At 36.7% G+C, this 13598-nt stretch overlaps 1 protein-coding gene across 2 annotated transcripts in view; it reads left to right on the forward strand.

Moving 5' to 3' along the window:
* LOC147054497 (chloride channel protein 2-like) overlaps positions 1-13598 on the forward strand; it is a 61437-nt gene that overhangs the window by 22777 nt on the left and 25062 nt on the right. For both annotated transcript variants that reach the window (XM_085916565.1, XM_085916566.1), the window contains exons 3-13: positions 1328-1459; positions 1599-1727; positions 1942-2075; positions 2858-2935; positions 4060-4138; positions 4286-4411; positions 5710-5794; positions 7188-7289; positions 7586-7670; positions 8913-9068; positions 13270-13339. In XM_085916565.1, the coding sequence (XP_085772691.1) occupies positions 1328-1459; positions 1599-1727; positions 1942-2075; positions 2858-2935; positions 4060-4138; positions 4286-4411; positions 5710-5794; positions 7188-7289; positions 7586-7670; positions 8913-9068; positions 13270-13339 (1176 nt within the window). The remainder of the gene's footprint in view (positions 1-1327; positions 1460-1598; positions 1728-1941; positions 2076-2857; positions 2936-4059; positions 4139-4285; positions 4412-5709; positions 5795-7187; positions 7290-7585; positions 7671-8912; positions 9069-13269; positions 13340-13598) is intronic.

A 13598-nucleotide genomic window follows, 5' to 3' on the forward strand; every position in this document is an offset into this window, starting at 1 on the left:
ATGTTCTCTTGGATTTTATGGTGAGTGAAGAGTTTGACAATTAGAAATTATGTTTCAGAATGCCAATAGGTAGCGTGATATGCTCCGCTTTCTCTTGGAATGGCAGAAGTAATACGAACTCCAATAATGGGATTGCAGTGGTGATTTCATTAAGGATCTAATGGAGTGTATAACAAATGGTAAAGGTTTTCTTCACTTAATAGATGTATTTACATAAATAATGTATTTATATTAAGATTCAGTTGTTGGTTATCCCTCTATCATAGGTGAAAACAGGTGAACAATTTATGATCACTGTCACATAAACATCTGTTCTGCATGCTACAGATGAGAAAGAACAAACAAAAATGGTTGTGCACATCATTAGTTCATGGAGCCTCCTACTGTTACCAAGAAAGATTTCCCTGTAGAAAACGGAGATGAGAACACCGTTTGGTAATGGCAAAGTGAAAGAACAGAATTACTGTGTGTATCAGTGTTGCTTTGAAATATAGTGTGTGCATACACAATTGCACATCCGATGAGTCATAGTCAAACTGTTTTGTTCCAGCAATTAAACCTGATTACTAAGCACATGTGCATGTCTCACAACAACTTTACAATACTTGTAACCAGTTCCTGCAGTGTTAGAGCCCAAAAGACTTCATACCTGCAAGGGGTGGGTGTTTAAATACATTTCTTTCATTTTATTTCATGATTTTTTTTAGTTCAAAATGTACAACAACAAAAAAATCTATATTTTTTAAACCAGTGTCAAAAATTGTTGACATAAAGTCATCTCTAATTATACTTTGCTGTTGACCAGTGTTGTTAGTAACACAACAATAACATTGTTAAAATTAACTTAAGCAAATGTGTTATTTCTGAAGGGAGTGCCAAACTGATAGCCCTTCTTATTCATCAGTACCCAAGAAATAGCTCTCAATCTCCAACAGTTTGGTTACCCCTGTTACCCCATTGCATTTGCATTCTCCATTTTGTTCACCAGCAGATTTAGTTCCCGGTTTATCATTTATCACTATAATGCGGTTGCTCTTATCATCACATTCCAATTCATCCCTCATGGGAGTCGGCACACACCTGCTACCAAGTGCTTCTCATAGCCCAAAATAAAGTCCAGATATTTATTCGAGGAGAATCATCTTAATATTTTTGTGATCACAAACGGAAGGAAGAAAAAAAAGGAAAGAACAGAAATAATTTCAAGGAATTAAAAATAGACCTTGATATTTTACAATTAAAATAATTGTTTGTTGCAGCCATCAACTAGTTTTTGTATCATATGTGATCTTTGAGCCTGAACATGTCTTCTTGTCTTGCCTTTTAGTTTGCACTGTTCGCTGCCAGAAGTTCCTGATCTCGCGGGTCGGGGAGGACTGGATCTTCCTTATCCTGCTGGGCCTCGTCATGGCGTTGGTCAGCTGGGTGGTGGACTTCTGCATTGCCATCTGCCTTCAAGGTGAGACATGTTGAACAGTAAGGAGTAACAGTCATGTTTTCTTCATGGGTGTAAAGTCCATACAACCTTTATAAATACATTGGATGCTCTTTATGTTCCAATAATGCTGTTGGTTACACTTGTGTATGTGTTTCCACAGCACAGAAGTGGATGTATGGTGGCCTGGACAGTAATGTTTTCCTGCAATATCTGGCCTGGGTCACATACCCTGTAGTACTCATCACCTTCTCAGCTGGCTTCACTCAGATTCTCGCTCCGCAGGCTGTTGGTACGATTAAATACAATATTCATATTCGTATTACAATTAAAATGTACTTTTTAGAACAAATCTTAATAATGTATCTATTTGAGAAGTGGCTCATAGAGAAGGTAAATACTTAAAATGTGCCTAAAATTTAAATGTGTTGACATTGCAATAACTTCAATGATAAAATCTACTGTACATGGTGGATGTTTCTCTTCTCAATTTCTACTGTCTTCAGGTTCGGGTATTCCAGAGATGAAGACCATCTTGCGGGGAGTAGTACTGAAGGAATACCTCACCTTCAAAACCTTTGTGGCTAAAGTCATCGGCCTAACCTGCGCCTTGGGCAGTGGAATGCCGCTGGGCAAGGAGGTAACACACTGAGCTACACAAGTTAGCCCCAAATAACTTGTGTCCACACATTATACATTGATGTGAAACCAGTAAGGGCATTCCATCATTGGTGAACAATTCTGCTCACATCTGTCTAACTCATGCAGTGGCTCGTATTGTCCCACTCTAGAAGCACCCCACAGCAAGAAGTCTGCTGGAAAATACATCCACTACCTAATTGTTATTATGCACCTACGCTGCTCGACTAGTCAACGGATAGTGTAGTGTTATTTGTTTGTATCTTATAACTTTTCAAACATTTGTTAAAATTGGTTATGAAATCTTGAAATGCTGCAGCATCCGGTACATACCTACCCTACTTTCTGGTATCCCTGCAGCATGAATAACAAATGATTCTCAAGAGGCACACCGCAGGCACATATGCTTGGCGTTCATACAGAAGGAAGGTGCTATTTTTTAAGTTGCCCCAAATCCTAATGCGAATACTTTTAATTAAAAGAAACAAAGCAAAAAGGTCTCTTGATTGACTCTTTTTTTTTTTTTCTTTTTTTCCCCGACGTCAAACCCAAATGTTTTCAGTCCATAACAAACGTAAGGAAATTTGCCTTATTGTTCCAATACTTTTGGAGACGAGAACACTGTACTTCACCAAGACTCTAAATACAGTACATCACTGCCTTGAGCCTTTCAGTGCAGGCTCTTCTTTTTTCTAGAGTGTCCGCGTCTTGCTGTAATCTTAATTCTCAAATATTTATTCCACTTTCTGTCAAATATTTTTATTGTGCACTTTTCTTCTCCAGGGTCCATTTGTCCACATTGCCAGTTTGTGTGCAGCTCTCCTCAGCAAATTCATGTCTCTATTTGGAGGAATTTATGAGGTATCTCTTGTCAATGTTATTTTTGCTATTCACTATTTTCTGTTTAAACACTAGTTCTTGCTATGTTTTAACCCATAGTATTAGTAGTATATCTCTTTAACTACACAGTACATCCCACTCATGATCAACATTGATAATACTATATACCAGCAGTCTCCAAACTTTTTAGAACGACGTACCAGATTATTGTCGGGCAACTTGGTGTCGCAAAAGACTTTACTGAACATACGCGTAAACAAGGGATAGAAAGAACAACAACGGAAGTGCGTTACCACATAAACACCACTTTCCCAACACATCCTTCAACCCTTAGTTTCATCGGGGAATTTTGTATGCAAACACCAACTGCAACTTTACAAGCAGCGTTCTCATAACATCACACCAACAGGTTTCGACTATGAAATCCAAAAATTGTCTATTGTCAGTAAAAAAAATAAAACAAAATTGTGTGTGTGAATGTTTAGAGTCTTCCTGTACCTTTATCTCCAAAACAAAGTTGTTTTCGCCTCCCATACCACACATTCTTAGATACCCCATGATAATTTAGTGAGAATTCAGTTTGATCAACAGCTGCTAAGCTTGGAAGACAATGATACACTACTGAATGTACACTTAATGTACACCGAAAAAAAATGCTCTGTCCCCTTTTTACCACTGTCACGCTGCTTGAAGGAAGTCAATTTTACAGGAATAAAGGTATGTTAAGTAATTGGAAAACATGTATGTACATACACACCATCCATTTGTTGTCCCTGCTCAGACAAATATTGCCCTATGTACATTTGGAAATTTTACATACAGTTTTACCTCCACATCCAAATATATTTCCTCTCAATATAGAATATTAATTTGGTTTTAACAATTTTTCATCTCTGTGGTTGTCTCATCCTGTCCCATTGTCATTTGTTCTATGTAATAGTTCACTTTTGTTTGTTATTTTTCATTTTGTGTGCTGCACTACAATTAATCAGTTCTGATCTCAAAGCATCATGAAGAATTTGAAATCTTGCAGGTCACATTTCCAAATCTGTTCAATGTAATTACCTACAAACCACCCTGGGGGTCAGAAACTGACTGGAATTTACAATAACCATTTGTTGTGCGCACGCGTTTATGTTATTTAGAACGAGTCAAGGAACATTGAGATGCTCGCCGCAGCTTGTGCAGTGGGAGTTGGTTGCTGTTTTGCAGCCCCGATAGGAGGTGAGTTGCTCAATACAATAGATCAGAAAACCCTTTAAGGATTAAATTTAACAATTGTTAAATATAAAACATTTATCAAAGAAATTTCATGTCATATCTGAAGTCTTTTCATCATATATCTTAACTGATATCTTGTGTTGCATTTAGGTGTTTTGTTCAGTATTGAAGTAACTTCCACATTCTTTGCGGTGAGGAACTATTGGAGAGGTTTCTTTGCTGCTACCTTTAGTGCCTTCATCTTCAGAGTGCTTGCTGTTTGGAACAGAGACGAAGGTAAGATATACATGATTCTGTTGCCTCTTTACATAATCAGTTTTACGCAACAGGCTGTTACAGTGATCCCTCATTTATCGCGGGAGATACATTCCAGAACCACCAGCTACAAGTGATAACTGAAAATCGCAAAGTAGAAACGATATATGTATTATTAAAATGTTTTAACCCGTTGTATTGAAATTTTTAACGTGTAGTGTTTCTCGTTGCCCGCTACGGGGCATGGGTGTAATGCACATCAATTAGAAGAGTGATTCTCCTTGCCATTAATGCAAAGTGTCCCCCTTCTGAAATCCCTAGGGACATCATGCATAGCAAAACCAAAGTGAGTTTTGGTTGCGTATGAATCTCCTGTTGCATTATGGTCTAGTACACAATATTAAAGCTTCTTAAAGCGTCCCCAATACCTTTAGAGTAAATAAAAGAACAAACACGTTATATTGTCACGTGTCCTGACCCCTTCCGGACTGGTTGGTGCATGGCCAGCTTCCACCTCCTGCGCTTGAACTCAGTCACGTCCGCAGTAACGCACATTGCTCAGAGGCACGCTCAGCGCTATCAGCTCCCATTCTCCCGTCACTTAGAAACCCGCTAAGTAGCATATTCGCGAAAGATGAAGCGCAAAGTGGCAAGGGATTACTGTATATTCAAATGTATTTGCAAATTCTCAGGAGATGCATTTTCCCCCATAAAGACATGGACGTGTGCACCAAAAATCTTCAAACTTATTAAGTACATGCTCATAATGAGTCAATGTTAACCACAGCTGATTTATTTTCATTTTTAACAGCCATGAATACAACTTTCCTTAATTATGTATGTAGGTAAATCCAGTGATTCTAAATCCTTCTAGGATTCTAATTCAAACCTAATTTGTAACTTCTGTCACATGTGCATTTCTTGAAAACTATTTGAATGAACGCCTACAACTGTAATTGTATGTCTACTGACTTTCAAGACTGAAAATGTTGAAAGGCAATAAGCAATAAAACCTGCAATATTTACTCAATGTATTTAGTGACTCTTCAGGCAAAATGCTGGTATGGAAATGAGATGCATCGAATAGTCATACACAAGTCATTTAATCTAAGAGCGGGTCGGAAATTCAAACTTCCAGCCAATTTAATCATGGCATTGTTATTTCCTCCGTTGATGAGAAAGAATCAAATTCTGAAGCCGAATGTACACTGTGAGAAAATAAGTGTACATACATCTCATTAAAAGGTGCAATATTTTTTTCCCGTTTTAATTGTTGCTTGCCATTTTCTTTCTACCCCCGCCCCCACCCACCTCTCCAGAGACAATTACAGCCCTGTTTAAAACTCGCTTCCGACTAGATTTCCCATTTGACCTCCAGGAGTTGCCTGCTTTTGCTGTCATTGGGTAAGTTCTATACAGTAGTTAGTTAGATGCTTTATTCTCAAGTACATATTCTTAGTCAAACCCAAAAAGTTACATTTTTACTCAATACAGCGATGTCTTAAACAAAGTAGACGCATAAATCTTTTTAACATTTTAACTGACTTTTTGAGGGAGCCCACATGACAATACATGTGTTCATCTACCTAACAATCTCGCCATGTGCAATCAAGAGTCTCATTCCCCAAACCAGCAGTCTTGCCTATGACCAGAACTGCTTGTAATAAGAGGCTGCATGATTACACAAGGCATCCCAGACTGTTAAAATATATAAAATATACTTTTAATATTAGAAATTGGAAATGGCAACATTTCTAAGTTAATTTTTACATATATTCGGCCATATAGCATAGTTGCCTATAATTAATAAAATAACCATCAAATTGATAAAATTTTAAATTAGCGATTTCTTTTTTGACATGGCTCTAGATGAAGTTCTATGTCAAATCAAGAGCATCTTTCTCTCTCTAGTTGTGTTAACGGCCAAACCTGTATGAGTCATCATACATGGATAATTCATCCTCTAACAGTTGCTAGGGCACTGAGGGATAGCTTTTATCCTCCTTTGCCTGGGAGGCATTTTCATGACCCTGATTGAGACTCGTTTACAACAAGAAAGCCAGAAGAGGTAGAATGGATTGCAAACACTTCTTCTTTAGTAGAAAATACAGTGCACTAAATGTTTGGTCTTTTCGAGCTTTGACTGGATGTTTTGGCACCCACGAATCAAAGGTTGCTGATGTTGTTTTTTTCCATGGGTATCACTAAGAACATTTGTGGCCTTTTCTCAAAAGCCAAGTCCAGGCAATGAAAACAACTCATTTTAATGTATTTCTATTCCACCCAGCTGCTAATAACTGGGGACCAGTGTAATGATTACCTACATTAACTATGGTATGAAGAGTGCCGCCTGTTTCAATCAAAATATATAAAGATAAAACAAAAAGTCTTTAAATGTGTGTTTTATAGATTATCTCACTGGATAAAATAATTCTTCTCGTCACACTGTTGAAAAGCCTGTTTACTTTGAAATGAGGCACTAGTTCATAAACTTGCATTTGTGCTGTGACGAGCAAAGCAATTGTCTCTGCGAATCTTTTACTGTTGTTGCAATTAGCCAGTGTTATTCAGTAGACTGAATTAGAACCTCGGGGAGAGGAATAAACATTGAAGCAATCTGGCTAAATGTACAAATTTAAGGTACAATTGTAGAAAATAACGCTTCTACAAAGCTTGGGGTGGAATTTATTAGTGTATGTTGGTATAATTTGACTCGTAAAATGTTCTGGAACATAATTTCAAGAAAACAGTGGGAATTGTGATATCGTCTTTCAAGCATGTTTGTCTCTCTTTGCAGCATTGCCAGTGGTTTTGGCGGAGCTTTGTTTGTGTACCTAAATCGTCTTATTGTCCAGTTCATCAGAAATCAAAAGGCCATCAACAGATTCCTCATGAAAAAGTGAGCATTACATTTTGGGACATGTTCTACAAGTAACTCGTGGGTGTTGGCATCTTTCTTATTGTTATACAACGTTAGGGACAGAAACCATTTTAGCCACTAACCGCTCGAATGTGTTATGCAACAAATCACTCACTTCATTACTTGATGAGTGTTAATATTTATTCATTCGTTTATATCTTTTATGTTTTTACATGCATTTGGCATTTTGCTAAATTAATTCAGTCTTGGGTGGGGTTTTTTCAGTTTTGCAAATTTCTATTTTTTGGTCACTGCCTCTAATATCTTTTTCTCAGGCGTCTTCTGTATCCGGCATTGGTAACTCTGCTAGTTTCCACACTAACATTTCCACCTGGCTTTGGACAGTTCATGGCTGGCAAGGTAAGTGAATTGCAACAGCTGTATTGCAACCATTATTCTACGGAATGTATTCAAATATGTTGTGGACATATCTTGAGTTCCTCGTTATTGCTGATGTACATGTACATACAAGGGCTATGTATCCAACCAAGGTGAACATGATCTACTAAAAGTGTACAGTACAATGCAGAGGTTCTCTTCAGAGGATCCACGCGTACTCCAGCACCCGTGGACCTTTTTTAATTTATTAGTATTTTTTAATATTTGCATTTTTAATATTTTTTTAAACTTGCCTGCCACCATTTTCATCATTTTTCATGGCAAACACATATTTCAGGTTTATCACATCATTTTCATTCGAGTCTAATGATAATGATCTGGCCTAATGATTAGACAATCAGAATGCATACTTTGATTTGTTTTTTTACTGAGGCACACAAAGCTCATAATATCTAAAATTAAAATCACAGGCTATGGGGTGATTTTAATTTTTTCTGGAATGTATTTAAATAATGACTCATACTACGTATATTGCATTGTGTCCTTTACATTGTAGGAGGTAGGTAGGAGACATGCTTTTGAAGCTTTAATTTGACCTACTCTTAGCCACTTCTCTTAAAGTCTATCATAAGAGTTTGCATGCAAAATATTCTCATATCCTTCTTTTTTTACAGTACAGATATGCCATTTTTAAGATCAACTGCAGATAGTCTATTTAAATCTAAATCTGTTTGCATGCAGTCTCAAATCTTTGACATTTCTTTATACAGTATCAGCAAATCATACCGTATCAAATTTTTCCCAAAACTGCAGTGCGCAGCAGATTTTAATTATTCTCATAGGCCTACACTGAAGAGAGTCTGAAGCCCCAGAACTGACATGGAGAAAAAAACAGAAGGCGCAGTATATAGATACATACTTAAAAATGATAATGTGTGGTCACTAAATACTGATTGTGGTCAAGAAATAGTTATGTGTGCACAAATATCAATTTATCAAAATTGTTAAATACAATGTTGCCTTTGTTGGAGCAAATTTAACATTGTTAAATACAATAACATGTCAATCATAAACTTCCTTTTGCCTTTGTTGGCGCAAAATTCTTAAATATATCTCTCATGTTGGATCTTTGCAAGCACTTTATTTTTATTTGACTAACAGAAATAATTTAGTGCATTATGTTTTAAAATCCATATGTCATTGTGATCTTAACATGACGACCCATGTCATTTTGATAATGATGATTCCTTTTGTGGCCTGCAGCTCACCCAGAAGGAATCGCTGGTGACTTTGCTTGACAACCGCACTTGGGCCAAACAGGGCATTGCTGAAGAGTTTGACTTCATGGGACACTCCCAGGCCTGGCAACATCCGCAGGTCAATGTATTTGTCACACTGGTCATCTTCATTGTCATGAAGGTAGGTGATGAATGCAGAAAGATTTACAGTGAGCATTATTTCATATGTATATGGTTAGGCTTGATTTCAGCACTGAAATTAAAATCTTAAAGCTGTTTTTAAAGGAACATTTCACCAAAATGAATTGTTAGACCAGTATGTCAAATCATATAGATTAAGTACTATATCTATGGTATAGAAAGATAAAACAACAAGTCTATAAATGTATGTTTTATAGATTATGTCGCTGGAGTAACAATTCTTCCAATCGCTAAATTGGACATTATTGAGAATCCTGCTTATTTGGAAATTATGCACTAATTATGCACAATTATACATATGTTTTTGTGGTGTGACCAGCACAACAATTGTCTGCAATTTATTTACTGCTGTTGCAATTGACCAGTGGTATTCAGTAGACTGAAACTTATTGATGACAAGGAAAAATCACTACATGCTACTTAATGCTATTCACAAACTAGAAGACCCATACCACAACAACGTGGGACCTCCTCTTTAGCAGGCTGGTGCATGAGTGGTCATGGTCACTCTCGTGCAAATGGCAAGCCCAAGCCAATCACACACGTGGTGTCATCTTTAAGGTTGGAGTTTGATCTCAGACTTTCAAGCTACCGGACCGTAAAATCTCATTTAAATATCTCATTGCGTTGCATCATTCATGACATTCTAACCAGATGCCACTTGGTGAGCAGTTGGGGTTACCTACTGGAATTGCAAAATAACATTCAAAGCAACAGTAGTTAGTTTAGACAGTGAATATTTTGAACATTTTACTGTAATCTCGGTGCATGTGCTATGTGTATTGTAATTTCAGAACCATAAACCTCACACAAGGATAAATTGCACCAGCTAAAATTAGAGGAAAATCCTGTTTTGCTCATATATATATATATATATATATATATATATATATATATATATATATATATATATATATATATATATATATATATATATGTATGACGCACTGGACTATATATAATATAATGTTTAATTTCCATATATAAGAGAATATGCACAAATCATACAATATCATCAAAATCATTAAAAAAATCCATAGAATAAACCGTGCAGGATTCAAAGCTTGTGCAAAAACTAGCGGCTTATAGTCCTTAAAATACGGTACTCTGTCAACCATCCCGTAAATGCACGTTCCTTACAAATGTGCCTTATTTAAACAACCTGGCGTTTCAGGCAGAGGATATCAATAAAACACAATTCACATAAAATATTGAAGGATGGAAAAATAGTCATGGTAAAAGTTCCAGCGTGATTCCGTGTTATATGTGGAGGGACATTATTAGCGTCTACATGAGTGCGGAACTTTATGTCATGTCCAGTATGCATAATTCCCATCGATAGTAGCCGCACCTAGTGTGTTTGAGAAATTATCTTATACAATATGTATATGTAAGAAACAGAAAGATTCACACTTTTCTCAAGTGCTGTTTTCCCCACTGGTTCAGACAAATACCAAAACAGTACAACGGGCACGCATGCATGCGCACACACACACACACACACACACACACACACATTGAATCTGCAATACCTCCGCCTAATTGCAGCCTTTGGTTTTCTTAGATTCAGCATTGTGGTTTTCAAGGCGAAATTGCTGTCTTAGTCTCAGTCTCTGTAATGAATAGTTGTTTTATTCGTCATGGCAGCCATCTTTGCCTGTGCTCCTTTCCAAACAAACTTTCATTCCAACGACCAGGCTTTACTTTTAGGGTTGTTGAGGAAGGGAGGGTTCTTTGAAGGATGTTAAATTAATCAGTGCTTGTAACTGTAACAAATACTTAAAATGATGTGTTTGCAAAGCAAGGTTTGTGTACATAACCACACAAATCTGGCATTCCTTGTAGCAGAATCCCATTATCGTGGAAAGCAATCATGAAAACTGTTGGCTCCCATTTTGAAGTTTGCATCTTTGTTGGTGATTATTTGTGACAAATTGTGCTTGCTTATGTGACGCAGTACTTCTTACAAAACACCTTGAAACTCATCATTGCAAATATGAAAATACACTGTACACTAAACACTTACTGAATAGTTACTACAGTTTTGACAATGTGGAATGAGCAGTCACTGGCGTACAATATTTCTGAAATACACCTTAACATTCTAAAGGTGATACAAGTACAACTGTGAAATAATCTGAAAATATCTTCAGTTTTTTTACTCAATATAGCATCACGTACAAAATGAATTTGCAATCAATCGGTGTTCCATTACCTTTTATTGTTGCTTTTTTTTAAAAAGCTTATCAATCAATGTTCACACTTTCACTCTTGCCTTGTGCTTGTTGTCTGTGCAGCAAGTATTCTTATGGGAAATGCGAGCCCAACACTCATATGTGACAATGCCACAATGAGTAAACAAACTATTGGTTTCCATTACATTACATCACCAGTGGTAGTTTCTTCCACTCTACAAGAATGTTGCATAAGATCACTGCTTGTGACACTCGGGAACAAAGTGTCCGCACACAACTAAAACCCGATGTCCACAGTGTGCACCTCCCACTCATGTACTGTATATCCTCTTGTTATAGAAGCGGAGGCAGAAAAGGTCTTGCTGTACTGTAACGAAGATAATTGTGACAGCATCTAATTTTGGCCTTACTTTAGATTGAATAGATTAGATGATAAAATAATAATAATAAGTTATGTAAAGTTATTATAAATGTATGGTGTGTACCTTTTATTGTCTGGTTATATTAATATAAACCTATGGATTTAATGGGTACGTTGCAAAATGGTCATGCACAGCAATAAAAAAGAAAGATGGTTAAAAAATTGAAGTAAGATTAAGGGTATTGCTTCAATAAGGACAAACGCTAATCCAACTGTCCTATTTTAAACCAGTGGGAAAAAAAAGATAGAGCCAGAATATCTACACTACAATCTGTATCAGAAATTTAAAATAGTATACTTTTGAATATTCTTTAACCCCACAGACATTACATTCACAGCAAATTTATCAAACTAGTTCATAACCAATTCAATAAAGGCACAATGAGATTTTTTTGGTTCCTAGATCCTTTCAGTTGTCTTTTGCTGGAATAAAGATTTTTGTGGCTGAAAAATAGCCTTAAAAAGATGATGATGAGACCATGGAGGACAGTCAAATAGTCTGCTTTGTTCTTTGTCTGACCCATTTTGTTTATTCATTTCTCAAACTCTCTGGTGCATGACAGTAGCTTTGCATTGTGTGAGCGTGCACCTACGCACTTTGGTGTGCGTGTGTGCGTCCGTGTGCATGTGTGTGTGCATGTGCATGTAGAGGTGTGTGAAAAAGACAGCAGTGTAGGGTTACAGGAGAAGATCTGATACTTTGTGGTGGCAGTCGGCCTTAATTACATCTAGCTATAGTGCGGGGAGCGGAAGAGGACTGGAAGTATGCAGGGATGTGGGAGACAGCAACTGTAATTAAGAAGTCGATTACAATGTTGATGTTTTTACGTTGATGAGATCTGCGCAATGGCTAACTTGTAAACTATTTCTAAGTCTTCATTTATCAAATGCAAACAGGTGCGGTATTCTCAAAAATCATTCAATATTTTATCTGCATTGGCCTCGGGAAGCTCCAATTTGCATTTTTTTTTACAACAGTTAAGCTCATTATTACATTCTCATTACAATATTCTTATTCTTAAGGTGTGAGACATTTGTAAAAAAACAAAAACAAATCCTTAATATTGAGCATTTTTTGCCATCAGATCACATCAAATGATCAGATCAAAATGTGTTTTTGAGTAATGCACTAATGCGTTTCCTAAAACCAAAGCCAAAAGGTGCATACCCACATACCCGGTGGCAGCATTTCCATTTTATTTTCAATTCTTTTCTCATGACTCCTCCAATCTTTTGATGCAGTGTTGTTCAATCATTAGAACAACTTGTTCTTTAATTGTGTCGATTTTATGTGTGTTCGGCGACCTTGAGTGCCATGAAAGGCGCCATACAAATAAAATGTATTATTATTATTATTATAATCATTAGAACCTGCACATTATTCAGAGCTCATTAGAAGGTCTGTCAAATTAAGAAGGACCGTGACAACTTAATCCAACTTGAGCAATCAGCCGCCTTCTCATTCTTCTCCTCACTGTCAATGAGATAGTAAAGAGAAGCTAATTTAAAACAATCTATTTTGTTTATCTTCTACTGTCCTAACTCTCCATCATTTTCTTCCTAAGTTCTGGATGTCTGCCCTGGCCACAACTATTCCAGTACCCTGTGGGGCCTTCATGCCAGTATTTGTTATAGGTAAGGCACTTGCCATATGTCTTTTTGTATTTTAACCATTAGAAATTAGTGTACATTTCAAATTAATTGAACAACGTTGGTATCATTGATTAACAAAGGAAAATTAATTTGACGGAATTCAGTAAAATACCGGAGGAAAAAAAAAAAGAAAATTAACTGCAAGTGATGAGAAGCCCACACACTACTAGTGCGGTCCAATCTACTTGTAGTATAATCTGGACTCAACTCAGTGATCTTCTTAACTCTTGGCAACAGAATG

This window comes from Syngnathus leptorhynchus, chromosome 7 (assembly GCF_054491065.1).
Source record: "Syngnathus leptorhynchus isolate UIUO chromosome 7, UIUO_Slep, whole genome shotgun sequence".
NCBI lineage: Eukaryota > Metazoa > Chordata > Actinopteri > Syngnathiformes > Syngnathidae > Syngnathus > Syngnathus leptorhynchus.